Here is a 23,680-nt window from a genome sequence, read left to right on the forward strand (position 1 = left end):
CTCCATACAAATAATGTTCAAATAGCTGCTGGTTTTTCCCACATGGCTTCTGTGCTAAAAGGAAAAGAAAAAAAAAAAACGGGGCAACTGCTTTATGCCAGTGAAACCTACCTTGCCGGACAGAATTAAGGTCAGCTTAGACTAAACAAGTGACCCCGAACGATGAATATAAAGGCACATTGACAGCATATTCACACGGGCATGGCGGAGCTAGTACGCATTCAAGAACCAATTTATCACAAAAGATAAGCAAAAGTAGCAGAGTTTGGTGGCAGATGATCAATGCTAGCACCTAATGCAGTATATGCACTAGATAATCAAAATTCAGTAGCAATCCAGTTTGGCTTCCTTTTTTTCAGGTACCTTTCTGCCTATACAAGAAGCTTCCAAATTGTATTCATGTTTTGTTCTACCTGCAAGTGATTTCAGCTCCTGCAGTAGTACTGAGATACGTTGGGTGGGTTGGCAGTTGATGGAGGGTAGCCGAGGTGGGAGACTGATGTGTTTGGAAAGGGAGGCGGATGAACGGCAGCTAATGAAGCAGCGACAGTTGAAGTAGCGAATCCTGATGATGCTGCAGTAGAGAAGAGTGGCACCGGGGCACCTCCAGCAAAAGGGCCTTGAATTTGCCATGCCCAGCTTTGCGAAGAATCAAGTTCCATGCTCTTCTCTATTGCTCTTCCCTGTTACAGAAAAAATTATGGTCATGTTCGACAATTTGGACCCAGAAGTTCGCCACTTGTAAATAAACATCACAACAAACAGTAACAGAGTGGCCATATTAATTCACTAAGTTAAGAGTGAGGCAGAAGAGAGAATAATTTCCAACCACAACAATAACAATCAGAGACTTAATCCCACTAGGGGGAGCAGCTACCCAACCAAAACCAACTAAAGAGTCAAAATCAAAACTGCATCTTCTGAGTATCTCATCAAACAATCATGCAGTAAAAAGAGAGATGTGGAACTGGCCTTAAGCATAAGTACAGAGAAATTCGCTCAGCTTATGTAAAGTGAATACTGAAGCACTGATTTTGATGCAAGTGATTATGCTCATAATTAATTTTGCATTTGGATGTTTTATCTCCAAAGGGCTACTTGTTATTGTGCCTATAATTTTGGAAGTGAAAATGGCTGTTGAAATGCCAATTTTACATTTGACTCCATTAAAATCTAAAAACATCTAAATGGAAATAGAAAATCAAGAAAAACATACTGAAATGTCTTCAATGCAAAAACATGCCTAAATGAGGAACAAGCACGACATATACATGTATACTTGTTAAGCATACATGTAACATTTATTTGATTGATGAAAGTTTAATAGGGAATCCTCAATGTACAAGGCACCCTGGTTTGCAAGAGTCAAGGGAAAATCATTTTTGAATGCATTCTTAACTAACTTAGGGCTCCCTCCTTTGCATGGGTTAGGTGAGGATGCAAGAACAATACAGTATTAAATAAGTTTTGAAATATAAAAGCAAAAATAAGAACACAATTTGTGAATTAGTTAAAGTCTACACATAAAATTATGTTTTACCCTTTTAAATCAGGTGGAGGGACCACCAAAATAAGGAAATGGTCAAGGGGTATACCAAGAATTTAACACAATAAACCCTTTTCCTAGCAAGCAGCTCTCCCATAGAAAAATTACATTTCACAATTAAACTACATTAGGCAAATATTCTTTTTACAGACTGAAATCATAATTGATGTGCAAACTTGATTATGGGATTCAACCAAGTTACAGGCCCTGTAAGGGAGCAAGTGGCTATCAGGTTTACCTCATACGTGGGAAAGTAATTGAAACCTACACCACTCCAGGGAGGAGGGTGCTGCGACACTATTATTTGGCCATGTGGTAATTGAGTTGCAAAAGTAGAGTTGTGAGCCTGAAAGAGGACAAGACAACCAGTCAAGGAAGCATATCTAAAACCTAAGAAATTACTGTTACACAATGATAGATTTCTAATGATCTATCTCAAAAACTAATGGAAAGGATTAGATCTTGATGTGTATTTCAATTACCATTCTACCATCAGACATGTCATTTAAGTTGCAATGGTAATTGAAACTGCTGCTCACAGTCTCCTTCTGGCCATCAACAAAATAAGGGGGAGCAATACCCAAATTCAGATCTAGATTATGGGCAGTTCCTGCACAAAAACATTTACAGGAGTCATTGTCTCTTTATTGTAAAAATAAGGATGGCTAAAGACATGCAACACAAAAATGAAGGGAGCTTCCAAAATGATTAAATGCACTAAATGCTTTTAACAATTTCGTACCTCCATTTTCAGCTTCAGAACTCAATTCCTCTTCATATATGCTTGGGTCAAAGTTGGTGACAGCTTCCCTTCCATTGCATTTTATTGCAGCCTTGTCATATGCCCTAATAAGCACAGAACAAGAACTTTATATAAGAAAAATAGAATGTCACAGAATGAATCCTTTTTTGACATATAGAGCAAGGAAATGTGAATTTATGATTATTAGGACCTTGCAGCTTCTATCTCACTGTCAAATAGCCCAAGATAGATGTACCTGCAGGCAAGCGATGAAACTAACAAAGTGAAGACTTTTGTTCACAGCTCACCAAGATTCTTTGCTAATAAAATTGGAGAAGGCACTTAGGATTGTCTGGAAAGTCGGATATGAAAAAGAACAAAAAAATATATAGTTTCAGCACGGTTTTATCTCACTTCTTGCCAAGAAACTGTCCCATTCTAGCTTCCCATCTTCCACATTTGTGCAGTGTAACTCCCCTGTATTTTGAACTTCCCCTAGAGAATCCGGTACTTTGCCGACGAAGTATATGCACAAATTCTTCCTTTGTCAAGTTCTTCATCTGCATAAGAATGCATTTAAAGAAAGCCATGTACATATGAATTTCCTCATAGAAACAAAACTATTTCTACCACAAGTTGTGCTTATCCACCAGAACTACCTGCTTAAGATCTTCAGCATAATCACTGATGTTGAAATTGATGTCTGCATCTGGTCCACGGAACTTAATAGCAGCTCGGTCGTATGCCCTGAGATGAGAAAACGATATTCAAAAAAGATAATCTCCTTTGATATATAATCAACAATGACTTCAAATGATAAAATTGATCAAAGTTCTGACACGTTAACGTTATTACCTAGCTGCAGCATGTGCAGTGTCAAATCCCCCTACATAATCAAAAACATGTTTGAACAGAAATGCACGATTAGTAACAAAGCACAAGCCATAGGAGGCTTCTAATAGGGTATAAAATGAAATCCACACGAATATAGAGATCAAGCTCCTTACCCAAATAAACTTGTTTCCCGCAGTCCCTGTTCAAAACAAAGTAAAACACTGCATCACAATAACTCCGACCCCATCACTTCAACATTTTTGAAAGAAACATAACAAACCGTATGAAAACTCGTAACGAAATGAGGATTTTGTCCATCAAAATCATCAGATCAAAAATTTATAGGATGAGAAATACAAGCAAATAGAAGTCAAATAGAAGTCGTTAAAACAAATAAAAATCAGTGAAAAGTAAGAACAAATTATACAAATCAAAATTCCTATTCAAAAGTGAAAGCATAATCATGGAACGGAAACACGATGATATGCTAACCAGATATGTGATTCCCATCGACCAGTTCTCCGGTAAAACGTAACTCCCCGATACTGTGAGCTCCGAGACTGCGGCCCCCTCCTGCTCTTCTTCACCTTGTGGCGTTGCTGGTGCACCGACCCCCTCTCCTCCGTTGGACCACTGGGACCGTCCGCCTTAAACGAAAGATCCAACCACTCTCCGCCACTCGCCGGAAAAAGCTGCCTCGTTACGAAACCCGACCTACTTCCAGTGTCTTCCTCGCACTCACCGGTTTTCAATATACCAAAGCTGTAAGCGAGTGCACTGCCGTGAGTGGAGCACGATTCTTCGTCTCCCGCGACGCTCGAGCTTTCCACATTGACGATAGAGGAATTGGAGGTCCCGGAATCATCCATTTGCCCGCCAGAGAGCTCCACAAACTTCTCCTCAATGAGATCGGAGACGGAATCGGCCGGAACGGCACAGAGATTGAGGTCCAACATCGTTATCGGTACTCAAATTCGTCACAGTCGTTCGCCTAAAATATATCTATATATCCGAAAATGAACTCTCCAGAGCTTTAAAACTTAACCTACAATCAAAACACGAGAACCACAGACAACAGTAAATGAAGAAGAAGAAAAATCAGTAGCGCGAAACTATAGAGAAAGAATCGAAGCCTTGATTTCGTTAAACCGCCATAGAGACACAAGGAGGAGAAACATCAATGTGTATAAACATATATACATATACATATACAGAGAGAGAGAGAGAGAGAGAGAGAGAGAGCTCAGAGTAGAATTACGAGCTGCATTTTATCGGCGCCGGTGGATGGAGATGCCGACGAAAGGCGAATCATGGCCGGCTGTCGTTTTCCGAGGCGTGGATACATACAGAGAGAGAGAGAGAGAAACAGGAAACGGTTGAGAGAGAGAATGAAATTGGAGTGTTTGTTGTGCAACGCCGGAGGAAACAAAGAGAGAGGCGTGTGTGCTTTAGTAGTGATGGAGACTGGAGATGACGACAAAAAGGTAGGGGCCGTATAATAATAATAATAATAATAATAATAATAATAATAATATAATACAATAGAATGAACCAATTTCGGCTTCCACTTCTTCTTCTCCCTTCTCGTTCCCCTCCTCCTCTTCCCTTCTTCTAAAATTATTATATTATTTTGAAGTCTCTTATTTCTGCCCCCCTCCCCCCCCCCCCCAAAAGCCTTGCCTCAAGGGTTTTTTTTATTAACTAGAGACCATAAAAATACAAAAAATATTATCTTTTATCAGGCCTAGCATTAGACCTATATAAATAGTCGATTTAATTATTGGTTCAAAGAGTAAGATTTAAATTAAAAAATTTATTAATCGATTCATTCAAAAAATCGAATTAAGCAATAATTGAAAACATCAAACTCAATACTTATAAATCGAATTGAATTGACTAAATCAAAAAATATTAAAAAATAAAAAAAAAAACTAAAATGACTAATAAAAAACACACAAAACCAAAGAAAATAATATCGTTTTATAAATATCAAAATAATATCATTTTAAAATTCGTTTGATTTGGTTAGATCGATTCTTCTAATAAAAAAAATCAAACTTAAAACAAAAAATTGAATTTTTGAAAAAAGTTAACCGAACTAACCTGATGTGAAAAAAACAAAAAAAAATCGAACTCTTATTCTCTCCTACCTCGCATAATTTATTAAATCTTTATTAGTGGTATCGTTAATTTCTTTTATTTGAGATCATAGACCATGTATTACAAGATCATCCAAATATTAAAGGGTGGAAAATCCAACCTATCATCTAAGAACTCATTTGGCTTGGTTTGAATCATAACTCTTCCAAGGTTTATAAATTTTGAGAGTTTATTTATTAATAAACTATTAAATTGCTTTGGCAAAAAAATATTATATTTTAATAATAATTATTTGACCGTATAAGTTTTAAAAACTTATTAACTCTCTCCAATTTAAGGAATTCTTATTATTACTAAGATTGATGATATATAAATGAAACTCAAATTGAACTAATGATCTCGTGATATTATTACATGTCGCGTGCATGTTTTATTATAATATTACCTAATATCATCACATACTAAAATTTAAGAATTTATTATATATGTCTATATATATATATTGTTTAGAAACGTGAAATGACAAAATTATGTTATATAGTATTATTATTATTATAAATGAGAATTTGTTTGGTTGGTACAACTTTAAAGATAGTTTTATTGAGGTTGTGTAAAGGTACAATAATGGACAAGCACTAGTTTGAAATGAACAAATTGTCGGGTGGTGGACAGAGCCGCCTAAGCGACGGAGCCTCACCTCCTCCACATGCGATTCCTACTCATACTCCTCCCCCCCCCCCAACTTGAAGTGCCATTTCTTCCACTGTTATAACAACACCACCACCACCACCAAGTTTAACATCAAATCTGGTATCTGCACGCAGTGAAAAGCAAATCTTCACTTTATCTCAAGTAATTGGATTGAATCGGTTGAATTTGATTTTTTAATTTTTTATTTTTTATTTAATTTTTTTGATTAAAATAATTGAATTAATTAAATTTTAAAATAATATTATTTTAATGTTTATTAAATGATATTATTTTTCTCAATTTTATATATTTTTTTATTGATTATTTTGATTCTTTTCAAAAAAAAATTTTTTTATATTTTTTTAATTTAATCGGTTCAATTTATACGATTTGAACTTAATTTTTTCAATTATTAATTATCTCAATTTTTCAGATTAATCAATTGATTCAATTTAGTTTTACTCAGTTCAATTTAATCGACTAACATATTTTAGTACCGATCATTTGTACATCTGTGTTTATATCTCGAATCAAAATTTGAGATCTCAAGTCTCCACGGGCATAATTTAGCAATAAATATGTGAAGTTTTATAAAAAATATCAGAGATCAAATTCTTGTGATGACATTTGTTCTTTATGAAAGTGTGAATTGAATGTCATGTTTTATGTGTGTATAACTTGTGATCGTATTCATATTTACCTGGCGGGCAAATTGGAAAAATTCTATCCATTCTCAAGGTTATCCGGGTGAAGATAGAACCTCAATTATATAAAAAAAATTGAGGTCTGAAGATCTTAGTTATATAATTTGTTAATTTAAAAATTAAAAATTGTTAAATTAAATTACAGAATAATACGATGTGTTGTGGTGGGGGCGCGTGGGAGAGTGGCGGGGGGAGTGGAAAAGGACCCTTTTATACCGTGGACGATGGAGGGAGAGTATGAGAGGTGGGGGTCGCCATTGAGTTTGAGGGTGACTAGACAGCTCATGCGCCTTATAGAGACCGGGACCCTCCCCCAATGAGCTGCCGCAGCTGATACCTGTCACTCCGCTTGCCCTTCACGCCCTCTTAACTCCCGTGCGCGGCCACTGTTTTTTTACCATTTGTTAACGCTGTTCCCGTGGCATAGCCAAATAGATTGATTCTCTCTCTCCCCAGCCCAACAGTTTTTACCACCAACTTCTTGTTGCACAATGCCAGAGCTGAGGAGAAAATTATTTGAAGCATCGAAGACACCATTTTAGCTAGCTACCACATTGTGGGGTTATTACTTACTCTTATGAAGTTATTTAATTTAAATTTATCAAAATTATCTTTTTTGGTAAATAATTTTATATAAAATAATTTACTATAAAAACAAATATATAACACATCTAGACTAATTGATAACTTATAACTAATTAATGACAGACAAAAAACTTGATTGATTCTCGATTTATTACATCTCAACCGTCCAAATCTCACCAATAAACTTGATTGATTCTCGATTTATTTGATATTTTTTTATATTTAGCTAAAGTTTTATACATAGAATAATTTAAAATAGCCTTGCTTGTACTCTTCAAAGGATTAAATAAAAAAGACAAGACTTTAAAAGTTTAAAGTCGAGGAACTATCGAATTGATTATTAACTTTACTAACGTATGAGTACTCACATATTATATAAATATGTGATTTATGAGTTTATACAGAAATGGCTCTCAACTAGATTGTAGTAGAGTATGAGATTGATTGAATATATCAAGACGAATTATAGTATTTTTAAAAAACTTTCATTCTCTCCCGTACGTTCTCATGAATAATAACTTTTTTAACAAAAAGATGATAGATAAAAGAGAAATGTCACCTCACTTAATTGGTCGAGTGAAATCTGATCTAATTTTAATTTAGATATGATGATCTTTTTTTGTTATTAGACCATGTTACTTGTACGTAGATGGCTACATACACGTGTAAATGATTAAAATACTCTTTATTCATTGTAAATTTACTCTCCCTTCTCTTGGCCACTTATTCTCTCTTCTTTCTCCATTTTTCATGGTTGTCTTAATTGCCTATCACCTCATTTCTCTCGCTGTCTCATCTCTTGCGCGTCGACTGTCACTGTATCATCTCTTTCCATGGCGAGAAGGATGCTTGGCGGTCAGCGCATGAAAGACGAGGTGATGAGTCGAAGGCGGCAACAGACAGTTGTTGGAGGCGACCATGAAAAGGGGTGAGAGAAGAGAAAAGAGGCGACTAAAAGGAGAGAGAGTAAATTTATAATTGAATAAATGATATTTTAGTTATTTATACATGTATGTAACTTAAAGTGTAACCCCCTCTATGTACCAATAGTATTCTCCTTTCTTAACAAGTAGCTTAGGTGAGTTTGGACCCTTTCCATTTAAAACCCCAAAATTAACGTAGTACCCTACAACAAAGCACTCAGCCAAGATGGGTTCTATCTACGAGATACATTACATGTTGGAAGCATCTAGGCAGCAAGGTAGACACAAGACAAAACAAAAGAAAAGGGCAAGGAATTAGTCAGTGAGAAGCAGAAAAATTTGGACACTTTGCGTGGGCTGGGCACTTGTCCCATTGGGCGGCAATACCTGCGGCTAACGACGTTTCTGAAAGATTAATACTAAGATTGATTGTGATTAATCAAATGGAAATCCTTTCCACGCACGACTACGAGGTCGAGGAGGATGCGGACAACGCCAGTTCCGATGATACCACGCCACGCCACGCCACGCCACTAATAATCTATCACTGCGACGAAGAAAAAGAAGAAAAACAAAGAGACACGTGGTCCAAAATGGGGGAACAAATGGCTGTCCCATGTACTTTCCGATGACTTGCTTCCTCCTTGCCTTTTGTCTTTATTGCCCAAGGGCCAAGGCCTTGGAGTTTGGACCCTTCCCCTGCTGTACGATCACTGATTTTTGATAAATTAAAATAGAGTTTATCTTTAATCACGGAGGTGGTGGTGTAGTTAGTTTTGTAACTTAAATAAACGATAACATGTGATTAAATTATAATATTACATACTGTTGAATTAAAGAGCAAAAACATTCCCCCCACAGCTCAGCCGTCCAATGAACTGGAAAGTGTAGAGCATACTTGACATGTGACGAATTACATTACCTAAAGTTGACGGCCAAACGCATCCTGGAAATTCTAGACAAACAAAAAAAAAAATGGAGTTAGGATTTTGTAATTTCAAAATACCAAATTTTAATACTTACACATACCCATTCATACATGTGCATATACGCATATAAAGTATAGGTGTACCGGTGCTATGTTAGAATTTTTATAATGTGCGTAATATTAATTGGATTTTATTTTAAAAAAATTAATTAAATTTTAACTTAATATTGCTTGGAGACCCAATAAATTATATGTGATCATAATTAATATATTGGGATTGGTGCACCTTTATGGATACAAACCATCTTGTCTTGATTTGTGAAATAAATCTAGGTCCAATAGAGTTCTATAATGAGTAAAATTCTATTGACATTATAAATGGAAGGTTAGGTTTGATTCTCTCTCAATTCAATCTATCACATAGCTTTCTATTCATTGAGAAGTGATTTTGGCATGATAGAAGAGAAGAAAAGGAAGCTTTTTGACTTGTGGCTTGTGCAAGTGTGCTTATTGTTCGATCAAGTTTTTATCAACAATTATGAATTTGAGAGATATTATTTTTTCTTAATCGCCGGATTTATACGTGAGTTTTATGAATTCTATAAAAAATTTATCTAACATGCTATACAAACGCAATATTTATAGTTTGCATGTACACATATATGTAGGTTTGCATATTTATATATATGTGTATAGGTCTATGTGTGTGAAAAATATTTAAGCACGCACTATATAATTTTATTTTTATTTCTTTCATATTTTGTTTTTACAATTACTAGAATGATTGAATTTAAAATTCTCATATGTAATGATTATTCAAGCATTTAAATTTCAAATAATGTTACTTCAAATGATATTATCTAAATAACACCTCCATTTAAATGTAACTTAAGATAAATCTCATTTAAACACCACTCGATGTGGATTATTTTTACGTAGATTTCATGTAATTTACCTTAACATTTAACACAAATTTAAAAGAGACAAATAATAAAAGTTTCAACTTAGAAATGCATAATAACTAACTTAACTTAAGGTCATTTCTAACGCAATAAACTCCCCACTTTACATGGATTACTCGAGAATTGTTTTGTATTCAAATAACATGTTTTTATTGTTAAGACAATGAATCTCTCAAATCTCCACATTAATATGGTATTGTCCACTTTGAACCTAAACTCTCATAAATTTGTTTTTAGATTTTACTCAAAAGATCTCATACCAATAGAGATATTATCCACACTTATATGTTCTTGATCCTCCACATGTATACCCGACAATGAGACTTTAGTTTACACACCCAACATTCATAACTTAAATTCCTAAACTTCTAGTCACAAACAAACAACTTCCATGCACTTTAACAAAGCCAAATACATTAACATTGTTGTCATCAACCATGGTAATCAAAGAACCTAGGCCAACTTGCTCACGCTATAATTAACAAACATAACTAATTTGACAAAATAAGCGTCAGAACTAAACAAAGGCCAAGTTGTAGATATAATCTCATTAACAAGTAGTTAACAAAAGCTAAAGCTTAGTTTAATAGCCCATTAATAGGCTGAAGCATAGACCATTAACAAAACCTGAAAGCATAATGGTCTATCTGTGTATTTAATTTGGAACCTGATGTTGTGGAAGATGAAAGTGAGAAGAGGAAGTGCAACTTTAGTTTCTCTAGTGCTTATAAGGTGACTTCAGATCTCCACTAGTCCATGTTTTTTCTCACAACCCTTTAAAAACTAAGGTGATATCACCCCATTTTTATAACACTTGTATTACAATATAAGGTTCACTGAACAAGTTTAGGACAGGGATAAGGTATACAATCTTAATTAAACAAAGATAAGCTCCTCTTTTATCCTATATCTTCAATTGAAAAGTCTTATCTGATTCTCCTTGTCTCCCACAATAGGGAGGCTGCATCTTCATGTCTCTTTCTTTTATTAAATGAAAAGATTTTATGTTGTTTGATCTGATGAGTTTTATGTTAGCTATCAGTTACCTAACTTAACTCTCTTGTAAGTGAGCTGGGAGACGAATTGGAGATGAAAATCCATCCACACAAGTCAAGTTAAATAAAATGAAGGATTTAGAATGAAAGAGTCATTGATCCTTTGGAATGTTTTCGAGGATAGAAAATAAATAGATAGATCAAGAAGAAAACAAATAAAATGTCTGCTCTTGAGCATTGGGCTCCCCACAAAATCTGGGGGAAAGAAGGAAAAGTATGGTACTTGTGATCTAATAAACTATTTGAACCCATTATATTACTTGATCTTTAGAAGATAAACCGCATCAACCTAATAAGAAAGAGGAGGGGAAATTGAAATCCACAAGTGTTTAATGTTTAATTTTTTTCAGGATGCTAATCTTCCTGGGATGCTTGGTTTGGTACTACCACATTAGGTCATCACTAAAATCCATGGCCTCACACAAAGGCAGACATGCATTCCCCACAAAATCCCCAAGTATTCGTTCACCAATTATTTGACTATTACAGTCAATTGTTCTCAAGTATCCAATGCTCAAATGCTTATGTACCAATTGTTGAGACGACTTACATGCGTTGTGCTTGCATACTCCTAAGAACAGTTTTGATAAACGACAAACATGTTAAAAAAGGTAAGTCCATGTATTTCATGAAGTATAAAATGAGTAGAAATGGGTTGGGACAAGTCTGTACTCACCAGTTGACGGTCAGTCAGAACAGTCAAAGGATCAGAGAACATTGGTGTCCAACAGCCGACCATCAGTCGACGACTGGATGTAGTAACAGGAGATGCATTTTGCCCATCAGTCAACTAATCTGGCATTGCATAGTGGAACGCAAGATCGATTGGATCTTGTAGAGCGAATGTAGGTGCGAGAGGCTCTCAACCACTCTATGCATTATTGTCCCAAAAGGTGAATGGCTCACTCAGGCATCCCCACACCCAGCTCAACAATGGTTAGATCAGTGTTCACTGCGGATAAGGAGCTCTCTTCATTTTGAGAGATTGCTCACACACTGTCGCTGGCGAGACTCGATCCTTGATCCTTGATCCTTATCCCAAACTTTACTTTGGAGGCACTTTGTACCCCAACTGTGACCAGCTGAGCTGCCCATGCGGGCCACTCTCTGCATTATTGTTCTGTGATTAGTTCACTTGCTATGTCTTATTTACTTGAGATTGCTCTTCCTTGTGAGGTCCCAGTACTCATATTATTGATTTTTCGATGAAAGAGGTAAATCACGAGATATACTTCAAAAAGGCCAGAGTTCAAACTTATGACTCACTGAAATGATACTGACATATCACTTATTTGTCCTTTACCAACCGAGCTCTACCCTGAGGACGCTATGTCTTATTTACTTGATCATTACAAGTAGCCGCATTAGCTAAGAAAGAAAATAAAACAAGGGTTATAATAATTTTTAAAACAAATCAGAAGGGGATTTATGATAATCATACTTAAGAAAGTATTTCAGTTGTAAAATTCAAAATTCAAAAAAAAAACTTTAGGGAGTTCAAATAATATAATACAACCGCAAATAGATGAAGCCCACCTAACAAAGTTCTTATGACTCGAGACGAGATACAAGATCAGCATAACATCTAAGATAAGTTAGGGGCATTCCCCCACAGCTCTACCGTCCAATGAACTGGAAAGGTGATAGCGTGTTTAGCCAGCAGTGCTAACTGATGGCCCTTCACTTGTATATACACATTTTGACATAGGGCAAATCACATCATTCAAAATTGACAAAACCTGAAAGCATAATGGTCTATCTGTATTCAATTTGGAACTTGACGTTGTGGAAGATGAAAGTGAGAAGCCAAAGTGCAACTTTAGTTCTCCAGTGCTTGTTGTTTGACTTCAGATCTCCACTAGTGCATATTTTTTCTCCCAACCTCTTAATAACAAAAGCGATAAGATATCATCCCATTTTTCTCACACTATGTATTATAATAAGGTTCCTAAACAAGTCTAGCACAGGGTATACAATCTTAATTAAACTAAGCTAAGATCCTCTTTTCCATCTTATATCTTCAATTGGAAAATCCTATATATTTCACTCTCCTCTCCAACAACAGGGAGGCTGCAAGCTTCTTCATTTCATCAAACCAACAGGTTTCATGTTGTTTGATCCAACGAGTTTTACGCTAATAATGGCAAACTAAAGCAACTCTCCTCTATTTGGGCTTGGGAGCAGTTAGAAATAAGCATTTTCAGGTGAAGTTAGATAAAGTAAGGACTTAGAATGGAGGAGTGATTGATTCCTTTGAAGAATGTTTGCAATGAAAAAAGAAATGCCTGCATTTTGAGCATTTGGCCCCCATCAGAAATTGAGGGAAAAGCATATTACTTGTTATCTAATAAATCTTTTGAACATATTATACATCTTGATCTCTAGAAGACAAACCTTACATTGTCAACTACTAGACCTCCCTCCTCTTCATGTGTTCTCTAAACAACAGTAACAAAAAAGTTACCTCATTCCATTGATTAGCAAAGCCAGAAAAGGATACTCTCGTTTTAAAGTTTAAAATGGTGAATGAGCTTTAAATTTAAAGTTGGTGAAATGCTCATTTGAAGTTCACTTAAAGATCATTTAATATAAACTAGTTCAGTTCAAGTCTGAGATTAAGCTCAACAAAATTTTAAGTAAACAAGTTTGAGCCTAAATTTAATAAAATTCTAAACAAACAAGCTCGAACCAGCTCGACGGAGCTCGACGGAGGTGGGTAACAAAGGTCGAAGGGCAGAACGTCAAAGGCCATTGAAGGCGGAAGCCAGCAAAGAGAAAAGGAAACGGGCTTTGGCTAGAACGAACAAACAAAGAAGAGAAGAGAGGAAGAGGGTTGTGGTTGGAATGGATGGCTGGAGGAAGAGAAGATGATAGTCAAAACGTTGCCGTTTTAACAGCTATTCTCTATATTTATATACTTTCATAAGATTTATATATGAGTGAGCTGTGGGAGAAAGTGGAAGCCAGCGACAATGGCTACGATCGGAGAACTGCTCAGAAAGCGTTCAACGACTCAATTGCCGGTGTGAAGGGGCTTGTCGACATCGGAATCACCAGAGTCCTCGGCATTTTCATCTTTGACAAGAGCGAACTTGAAGATCCAGCAGTGACTATTCCCCTCACAAAGCCAGTACCGACATCGGCGTTCCAACGATAGACATGGAAACCATCAACCAAGGCAAAGCCGAGCGCGACGAGATCGTCGGTAAGATCAGAGACGCTTGCGAGAGCTCAGGATTCTTCCAGGTGGTAAATCACGGAATTCTGGTGAGAGTTCTGGACGGAATGATTGACGGGGCTCGCCGGTTTCACGAGCAAGATGTCGGGGTGAAGAAGCGGTTCTTTTCCCGGGATATGGGGAAGAGGTTCTTCTCCAACAGCAACCATGACATGTATTCATCCAAGGCTGCTAGCTGGAGGGATATAATGTATGGTCTTTAAGCGCCGGAGCGATGGGGCAAGAATTTACGACCAATCAAAGAATTGCTATCGAAAGACAATCCCCCAATCTACAGAGGAGGAACCACCATCAAAGATTTCCTGACTCGCTACTATGCCGAAGAGCTTGGAACCTCATCACGCGAACATCTCAAGCTGTGAGAGTGAGTGTCTTCATTTCTTTGCACTCAATGCTTTGCCTTGCATGTTAATCCTGAAACAATTATGATCTCTGTTTAATGCCAAGTTCCTCTCTGTGAGCAAACGAAACCTTCCATTTGTGACTTAATTCAAGACTATAAGAACAAATAACTACAGAATCTGCACAAATCTGAATTGAACTGAAACGGTCCACTTGTTAATCCAAATAATAATAGGATTGAAGTGTACATTCTCGACTGATACACAATATACATTGCATTTACACAACGTTACTTGAAGGCCTAAACTAGACTTGAAACCATAGTAATTTTAATCTGACCTTGACAACTTGAAATAGGTCAGAGCAGAGTTCCCATCAAGCCCTTTTGAATCATAATATGAAATGAAATCCTTCACCGATGTTTCCCTATATATGGACGGATTATCTTCGGACAACAAGTCCTTGATGGGGCCATACATCCTTGTCGATGGGTAAAGATGTGGGGTGAAGAAACATGCCACAGAAACTCTCGGTCCTACATGGTTTGCCGGTACCCTGTGCTCAACGCTCATGAACTTGTCATTAGACATAAGCTGCAAATACGAGATGAAAAAGGCATCAAAATAGCATCAGAAATAGCACCATAGAGCAAATCAAATTACCTGTAAGAGATCCCCGATGTTTACAACCAAACCGCCGGGAACAGGAGGAACACTGGTCCACCGGTTTTCATGGAGGATTTGGAGTCCACCAATGTCATCTTGAAGTAAGATGGTCAGAAAATCAGGATCGCAGTGTTTGCTTGTGCCCATGGCGAGTTCAGGTTCTGGGCATGCTGGGTAATAGTGAGACAGGATTGCATGGCCCTTTGCACAATCCAAGCTGGTAAGGCAGTCAGCTCTGAGCCCAAGTGCTTCAGATAGTAATTCAAACAAACTTGACACTAATCTCTTTATTTGCTTTGAATACTCCATTGTTACATCTCTGCGTTTCAATGACACACTGTAATACATCAAGCCCACAGTAGTTCAATAAACTAAGGCATTTTCTAGCTTCACTGGTTCGAATCATGAAAACAGCCTCTTGCATATCCTTTTGCGTACAAATACGATTCTCTTTTGAGTATTGGAAAACGGGAATCTCTTTAGTTTGGCTAGTTTTTTTTTTTTTTTTTTTTTTTTTTTTTTTTAATTTTTAAGTTGAATAGCCTGATAATATATTTGACAAAATATGTAAATTAATAGTTAATAGTTATGTATTTAATTTGAAATAATTGATAAGTTATCAGAATATAATAAAAAAAAAAAAATAGAATTGTTATTGATTGTTAAATAATATAAAATTTTATTATTAGATATTAATAAATTATACATAATTATTAAAAAATATATTAATATAATATAATATATATTATATCTTTTATTTTTTTCTTCAAATGTTTTACAAATTAATATATATATATATATACACAATACAGAAATGGTGATGATGAGGGGCTAAGGTGATAGTGACGACGAGATGTAAATGACTGAGGCTGGAATAATGGTGAGATCCGAACATCGACAATGACTGGTTGGGGCAATGGCTGGGGCAACGCCGATGGTAACGGGTTGGGGAGATGCCAACGGTGACGGGATGGTGCGATGGCTGGGGCGACATCGAAGGTGATGGGATGGGGTAATGGGGACGGTCAGAGAGGGTTTTGCGATTGGAGATGAGTTGATGCAAAGAATGAAGATGTGATTTTGTAACATTCTGCATCAAGCGATAAGAAAGATCAAATCAACTTACCCTAATTGATTTACGCGAACTTCCTAAGGGTCACCCATTCTTGAGCTACCTTAGCTCAAGCATGCTTAATCTGGGAAGTCTTTATTCATATTCAGTCCAAAAGGTATCAAGTTAGTGTAGTTTCCTTCCTTATTATCCTCAATATATATACTAGCTTCTCTAGAGTTCATTCTTGGACCTGACCTTGGACTCTTGGGATATTACATTCTACTATTTTGAGCACATGACGTCCTCGTCATGTAATCTTACAACTGGTCTCATATCTTCTCTCATTTGGGGGCTACCATCTTAGAAGCTTGCCAGGAGCAGCTCCTTGTTCAAGCCCTCGCACCCTGGCGCCACTTCCTACCTTGATCAGATCGCTTTCTCTAAGAGTCAGCTCTGATTCCACCTGTAACATTTTGCATCGAGCGATAGAAAAAACTAGATCAACTTATCCTGATTAGCCTACGCAAACTTTTGAGGGGTCACTAATTCTTGAGCTACTCTAGTTTAAGCACCCTTAATTCAAGAGTTCTTTATTCACATTCAGTCCAAAAGATATCCAGTTGATATTGTTTACTTCCTTATTATCCTCGATATATTTATTAGGTTTTCTAAAAGTCTATTCTTAAACCTGACATTGGACTCTCGGGATATTACAGGTTTGGTTGGAAATAATTTAAAGTTATGAGGGTAAAATCATTATTTACTTGATTAACTCAAATAAGTTAAGATAGTGTTTTTAAGAAGCTAGAGCTGGATAGCTTTCTTCAAAAGCTAATATTAGAGCTTTTAAGTTATTTAGTTTTTAGACTCTTTAAATCATCCAAATACATAATAAAATAAATTTGATAATTTATAAGTTAAATGGATAACTTATAATCGATCAAACCGCATGGCCAAACGAACCTTACAAACATAATGCGAGAGGTATTCCTTGTGGCTACCACGAGCTGCCATGAGCATCTTCACCAGCACGCTGGTGGGCATGCCGTGGTTCACCGCCTGGAAGAATCCCAGCGTCTCCGAAGCCCGCCGGACAGCCTGGACGACTGTGGATCGCCGAGGAGTGGGCAACCCAAGGTCTATGACCGGAATCATGAGGTGGGCGTCGGAAATTGGGTAATCGCGGGCGAGTTTGTCGGCGGGTCGGACGAATATTATCGGGATCTTCTCAATGCCGGCGTCCACGAGGCCTTTGACGCCGGCCTTTGTTTTGTCGAAGGCTTTTAGGCCTTTGAATCGGTCGTAGTCCGGCGTAGGTCCGATGGTGAAGGCCATCACGGGCACCTTTACTGAGAGAAAGAGAGAGTCTTTTATTAATTGAATTGTGGAGTGTCGCTCGGTTTTGTTCCTGATTTAACATCTTTCTCGTTCAACCATCTCTTTGATCACATGACAGTAAAAATAAAATTAACTCTCAACCTAACAATTTAAAGTTTTATATTAGATGATAATTAAAGATTCAACATAGCAGATAAAATATTGAATTCAAACCTTCCCATCAACCCAATATTTAAAATTATTACAAGTGATTAAATCAGTTAACATAAATAAAAAGAATATTTCGAAAACCAAGTTTCATGTAGCTACTCAGTTTTGTAGGATATTAGAAGTAACAGAATAATCCTGTCCTGGAAAAGATTAATGACATGTTCGAGCAAATTATATGTTCAATCACAACACTTCAATGGTAGTAGCCACAAGGACTTTGCATTAGTCAAACAGGAAGCAAATTAAGGCTCTGTTTGGCAATGCGGTTTTACAGCTCATAAGTTATTAATATAGCGTTTAAGCTAGCAGGCCTATTTTCTTGCATGTTGGATTTACTAACAACTTCAAAGCTGCATAGCTTAAACACTAATGTATTAGCGTTTAAGGAAAGCTCTGGGCAATAGCTTTTGCGAAAAAGCTTCTAACAGATTTTAGAGTTGACCAATGAAATGACAATTTTACCTTTCTCTTCTTCTTCAACGAAACCCTCTTCTCTTGCAGCATCTGTGCCTCCTTCATTATTGCCATCGCTGAATTTCCTCCCACAATCGTCGTTGTCGCCAATCACCGCCTATCGTTGCCTTCGTCGCCCAAAAAACCCTTCATTGCTGCACTGCGACTCACATCACTGCCCAACGCTGCCATTGTTGCCAAACGTCACCATTGTCGCCCAAAGCCGCCATCGCCTCCAACGCCACAAGTTGCCATCGCCGCCATCGCCTCCAACGCCGCAAGTTGCCATCGCCGTCTCCTACTTTCATATATATTGAAGTTTTTTATAAATTAAATATAAATTTATACATAAAGTTTAAAAATTATATATTTTTAATTTTTTTTATAATTTATTAAATATAATTGTAAGTATTTTAACACTTGGGCATCAGTTTAATTTTTTTTAAAAAACATTCTATTTTCTAAATTTTATTTACATTATTTAATATTATGTCTATTTTAATCTTTTTATCAAATTTTAAGAGCTTATCAACTTTTACAAAACAAACATATAACTTTACAATAATAGTTTAAAAACATATTTATCCAAATATATTATCAGTTTAAACACTATCCAGCTTAAACACTACTACAACTTAAACATTACCCAACTTTTCGGCTCTTAAAAAAATGCCTAGCCAAACTAAACCTAATTCTGGTTGCAGAGCATGAAAGGTGAGAGAGAGGAGGTTCCATCGAGCCCTTTCTTGTAATAATGCGAGAGGTATTCCTTAATGCTGGTTTCTCTGTAAATTGGAGGATTATCTTCTGAAAGCAGCTCTTTGATTGGCCCATAAACTCTTGGGGTAACCCCTTCTCGGAAATGTGTTCTGAAAGAGCTTGCTACTGACATTCTTGGACCTGCATTTTTGGCTAGAACTCTGTGGTTGACACTCTTGAACTTGTCATTTGTGATTAACTGCATGAGAAACAAAGAAGTTATCAACATAAACGAGTAAATATAACTAAAAGATGATGTTCATGCAATAGAATGTTCAGGATTAAGAGAAAAGCTTTCTTCCCATAAAGTAAATCATGGTAACAGGCTGAGCGTGACCTGACCCTCCCTTACCCTGCTGACCTAGTTTTATGGAGAGTTTTGTGCCTAAGGGCACCATTAGACTGTACTTCATTATAATTGATAGAAATACTAAGATGGAGATGAAGTAGGCTTGCCTGAAGTAAATCTGCAACGTTAACGACAAGAGCGCCAGGCAAAGGGGGAACATCAACCCATTGATCCTGATGAAGGATTTGGAGGCCACCCATCTGGTCTTGCAAAAGCACAGTGAAGAAGCCAGGGTCTGTGTGGTTGCTGGTGCCAAGAGTCAGGTCTGGTTCTGGGCAAGCTGGGTAGTAATGGCCAACAACAAACATCCCCTCACCACAGTCCATGTCCTTGAGGTGATTAGAGTTGAGCCCCAGGGCCTCCGAAAGCAGCTCTAACAGAGTGAGCCCAAATTTCCAAATGTAATCCGAGTACTCTTTCAGTATGTCTCTGCAAGTGTTGAACATTTGACGAAAACCAATTACAAATGCAGCTTCAAAAACACTTCCGTATATGGAAATTTTGGCCTTATCTGAAGCGTATTTGTTGACCCACAAAGTCCAGAACACAGGCCATTTTTGTGGGGCAAATGGGATTGATCTCCAATTAGGAAAATTCAATTGTTTGCTTAACCAAATGAATGCACAATGATAAATGGTCAGAAATGGTGGAGATCGCCGTATCTGTGAAAGGTCAACTTTTTATTGGGGTGGGGCAGGAAATGCTGCAGCTAACTAAAATTGTGCATGATGCTTGAATTTTTACAATTTTTTGTAAAAATTCTGCAAGAAGCCCAGAGACCAGAGACGGATCTTGTAAGTAATAGCATCGATCGTCTAGTAATTATCAAAAAACAGAATCTTGCTAAAAACCGATCATTTACCTGCAAACCGCAGGAAGCTCTTCCGGGTGAGGAGGCTGAGGAGCCATAACACAATAAACGGTATCCCTCCAGTTAGCCGCCGGCGCTTGGAACAGATCAAAGTTGCTATTGTATATAAACCTCCTTGTAACATCACGCGAATAGAATTGCTTATTCACCTCAGCGTCCTGCTCGTGGAATCTACGGTCCCCTTCAATCATCTCCCCCAAAACGCTCGCCGGAACTCCATGGTTAATTACCTGGAAGAATCCCCAGTTTTCGCAGGCGTCTCTCACTTTCTCCACAATTTCACGGCGCCGTTCTTTTCCTGAGTTAATGGGTTCGAAGTCAATGATCGGAACAGTGAAGCGGGATTCGCCAGAGGCGGATTTGTGAGGAAGAAGGGCATTGTCGTGGAGAAATATACGCGGGATTTTTGTGATTCCGGCGTCGACGAGGCCCTTCACGCCGGTTCTCGAATCGTCGAAAGCCTTGAGCCCGCTTCTCCTATCAGTTTTTGGCTGAACTGCTTCTTGGCCGTTGCTTGTGGCCACCATTGTCTTCTCGCTGAGGACAGGAAGATACTATCATCTAACAAGTCCAAAGATATGACAGACTTTGAAATAATGTTATTATTATCTCTGGTAAAGATACACAGCCGTGACATAATGACAAATTCTATTCGAAGGCACGACTTTACTCTTGCAGCCACTTTTTAATATATCTCAAATATTCTTAAATAAAAATTCAATTTCACCATACATCTTTAATACTCAATCACCCACCTGACATCCCACTATTTTTCGTCTGCAAAAGTCTGTAATTTCTTTTCATCCACCTTTACAATTACTTATTCGAGAAACTATTTTTTCCTAACATCTCTCATTCCTCTTATTTCACACTTACACTCATACTTATCCATTTTCTCTAAAAAAATATTAGCGACTCAACCATTTTATGATCGAAGTTAGTGATGAATTACTACACTCAAATGTTGACTACAAACCCCGAAGAGTTTGATGAAGAACATAACAACTATATAAAAAAATAAGCATAAGTAAATCTAAAAATATTATTAGTGTACGTATTATTAGTGTGGTGGGATTGAGAGAATATCTCTGGGCTTCCCGAATCTCATACTTGGAGAAGTTTTTCTTACCTCAAAGTTTGGCATTATGGAAACACCCGCATTCCCAAATCCAAAGATTCGGAAAATGTGGCATTTCCCGAATCGTGGGATTCGGGAAAGGCCATCTTTCTTGAATGCTGAGGTTCGGGAAAGGTGGTGCTTCTTGAATTCTTAGATTCGGAAAAAATGATTATTCTCGAACCCTGGCATTTGGGAATCATCATTTTTCTCGAATTCTCGGATTTGGGACGCTTTACCAATCATATGATATGGAAATTATACTTATTTGATTTTTGTTACACATCTCTTTGTCGTGAATGTTTTTTGATTATTATATAACTTGAAATTAATGGTAGTCACAAACTTATTGAAATTTGGGTCATGACAATATTATAATAAAATTAACAAATAAAATATGTTTAAGACTAAACACGTGATATAATAAATTCACACTATATGAAAATAAATATATTTGTGCTCTTAACCATTACTCTTAAAACAATTACTAGCATTACCTTTACTTAGATAAATGTATTTATGAAAATGGCACTTCTACATGGAGTTTGTACGTTCCATTTTAATATATTATATATTTATTGAATCAAGATTATAATAGTTTTAATGTGCAAAACATTAAAACTCAGAATACAAATGGAGTGTAAAAATTCCATGTCCAAATAACATACAAATGTAGTAAGTGTATTATTTTTAAATAATGTCATTTTACTGTATCTTATTTTTAAATTTAAAATAATTTTATTAGATGATAAAATATTTTTAAACATAATGTATTTATCAATAACTAATAAAAGTATTTGAAGACAAAAATATTTGTTTAAGAATAAAATATAATTATACATCTTAACCAGTAGTATACTTCTACCTTTTAAGCTGGGTTTGGAGCTTAAATATTGTATTTACATGTAGCCATCTTTCTTTTTTATTTTTATGTTTTGCTTCTTTTGTTTAATTTTTCATTTGCAAACGTAGAATAAAATTTCAGTATCCTCTATATTTATTATAGACATGGCATTCCTTCCGGCGTCTCTGAAATCTGGAGTTCGGAGGTGCAGGCCACTTCCGAAACCTGGGTTTCGGAATAAAATATTTGTTTAAGAATAAAATATATATATTTATACATCTTAACCAGTAGTATACTTGTACCTTTTAAACTGGGTCTAGAGCTTAAATTTACATGCAGCCATCTTTCTTTTTTATTTTTATGTTTTGCTTCTTTTGTTTAATTTTTCATTTGCAAACATAGAATAAAATTTCAGTATCTCAGACATACCATTCCTTCTAGCGCCTCCGAAACCTGGAGTTCGGAGGCGCAGGCTGCTTTCGAAACTTGGGTTTCGAAAACGGCCTGCGCCTCCGAACTCCAGGTTTCGGAGGCGCGGGCCACTTCCAAAACCAGTGCCATCGAACCTTGGGTTCAGAGGAGATGTTGTCTCTGGGCCACTGCCACCGTCTTCGAACCCAGGCGGCCACCGTCTTTGCCCTTCGAACCCCCTTGTTGGAGGTGCACTCTCCGCTTTCGGCCTCTAAGTTAAAACCTTCCAATAGCAAAATGTAATGTAAAAATTACCTGTAAACTACTTGGTGAGATGTTGCAGACCAGACGCAAAGTAGAGAAGCGACGGCTATAGAGAAGGGGACGGCGGTGAGTGGCTGTAGAGAAGGGGACACATGCGATGTATGAAGGGTAATTTTGGAATGTAAATGGCTGCAAAAAGTAATAATAGATGCTGTGAAGAGTAATTATTAAATTTATTTTAATTATGACTGCGAAGAATAAAAACGTGGTTGTGAATAGAATTTTCCTAACATAATATTGTATAATTGATATTATATATTTATTTAAAATATAAAAAATAAAATTTATTAAACTCGTTCGGAGACAAACACTTCCTTCCATATCACCATTGTTTATCTTTACTAAAGATATATAGCATTACTTCAAACTTTAAGTAAGTCAAACATTAGGTCTAATATATTAATTATGATATTTAATTAATAATTATCTTAAATTTTTTTATATGGTTGATCCATTAATTAAAATATTTTACAATTTTTTATAATTTTTAGATTATTAAAATAATTTTTAAAACAATTTTCACCATTTTTATGTTTTTATTATAATTTATGATTTCATTACAAATTTTCATAATGATTTTATAATATGACCCAAGTTATACAGACAGATGATATATAATAAAATATATAAGGCAAC

At 36.5% G+C, this 23,680-nt stretch overlaps 3 protein-coding genes and 1 pseudogene across 3 annotated transcripts; 1 reads left to right on the forward strand and 3 right to left on the reverse strand.

The window, feature by feature from the left end:
* Positions 1 to 207: 207 nt before the first annotated feature.
* LOC127789221 (APETALA2-like protein 3) lies at positions 208 to 4,552 on the reverse strand. Its single transcript, XM_052318046.1, has 11 exons — positions 4,381 to 4,552; positions 3,615 to 4,167; positions 3,296 to 3,321; positions 3,144 to 3,174; positions 2,948 to 3,035; positions 2,703 to 2,848; positions 2,500 to 2,544; positions 2,289 to 2,392; positions 2,029 to 2,156; positions 1,785 to 1,892; positions 208 to 683 (listed from the first exon to the last, which is right to left on the reverse strand). Exons 2-11 carry the CDS (start codon positions 4,076 to 4,078, stop codon positions 426 to 428), a joined length of 1,398 nt encoding a protein of 465 aa, XP_052174006.1. The 5' UTR covers positions 4,079 to 4,167; positions 4,381 to 4,552; the 3' UTR covers positions 208 to 425.
* Positions 4,553 to 14,004: 9,452 nt separating this feature from the next.
* Positions 14,005 to 14,827, forward strand: LOC127788812 (1-aminocyclopropane-1-carboxylate oxidase homolog 1-like; annotated as a pseudogene).
* Positions 14,592 to 17,717, reverse strand: LOC127788813 (1-aminocyclopropane-1-carboxylate oxidase homolog 1-like). The gene is made up of 5 exons (XM_052317443.1): positions 17,332 to 17,717; positions 16,725 to 16,831; positions 15,312 to 15,651; positions 14,989 to 15,242; positions 14,592 to 14,721 (listed from the first exon to the last, which is right to left on the reverse strand). The coding sequence occupies exons 1-5, from the start codon at positions 17,701 to 17,703 to the stop codon at positions 14,682 to 14,684; spliced, it is 1,113 nt and encodes a 370-aa protein (XP_052173403.1). The 5' UTR covers positions 17,704 to 17,717; the 3' UTR covers positions 14,592 to 14,681.
* Positions 17,718 to 18,979: 1,262 nt separating this feature from the next.
* Positions 18,980 to 20,944, reverse strand: LOC127789191 (1-aminocyclopropane-1-carboxylate oxidase homolog 1-like). Its single transcript, XM_052318007.1, has 3 exons — positions 20,340 to 20,944; positions 19,585 to 19,906; positions 18,980 to 19,327 (listed from the first exon to the last, which is right to left on the reverse strand). Exons 1-3 carry the CDS (start codon positions 20,873 to 20,875, stop codon positions 19,058 to 19,060), a joined length of 1,128 nt encoding a protein of 375 aa, XP_052173967.1. The 5' UTR covers positions 20,876 to 20,944; the 3' UTR covers positions 18,980 to 19,057.
* Positions 20,945 to 23,680: the final 2,736 nt, after the last annotated feature.

Source organism: Diospyros lotus, chromosome 13 (genome assembly GCF_014633365.1).
Source record: "Diospyros lotus cultivar Yz01 chromosome 13, ASM1463336v1, whole genome shotgun sequence".
In the NCBI taxonomy this organism is placed as follows: domain Eukaryota; kingdom Viridiplantae; phylum Streptophyta; class Magnoliopsida; order Ericales; family Ebenaceae; genus Diospyros; species Diospyros lotus.

Coding starts and splice junctions, on each gene's coding strand:
- LOC127788813 (XM_052317443.1), bottom strand. CDS start 17,703: ATGGCCTTCACCATCGGACCTACGCCGGACTACGACCGATTCAAAGGC. Junction 15,652..16,724: donor CCTGGCAAGCTTCTAAGATG/GTAGCCCCCAAA, acceptor GATGTATTACAG/TGTGTCATTGAAACGCAGAG. Junction 14,722..14,988: donor ACCTATTTCAAGTTGTCAAG/GTCAGATTAAAA, acceptor TAATTGTTTCAG/GATTAACATGCAAGGCAAAG.
- LOC127789221 (XM_052318046.1), bottom strand. CDS start 4,078: ATGTTGGACCTCAATCTCTGTGCCGTTCCGGCCGATTCCGTCTCCGAT. Junction 3,175..3,295: donor CGGGAAACAAGTTTATTTGG/GTAAGGAGCTTG, acceptor TTGATTATGTAG/GGGGATTTGACACTGCACAT. Junction 684..1,784: donor ATTACTTTCCCACGTATGAG/GTAAACCTGATA, acceptor TTTCTGTAACAG/GGAAGAGCAATAGAGAAGAG.
- LOC127789191 (XM_052318007.1), bottom strand. CDS start 20,875: ATGGTGGCCACAAGCAACGGCCAAGAAGCAGTTCAGCCAAAAACTGAT. Junction 19,907..20,339: donor GAGCTTCCTGCGGTTTGCAG/GTAAATGATCGG, acceptor CAACACTTGCAG/AGACATACTGAAAGAGTACT. Junction 19,328..19,584: donor ACGTTGCAGATTTACTTCAG/GCAAGCCTACTT, acceptor TTTCTCATGCAG/TTAATCACAAATGACAAGTT.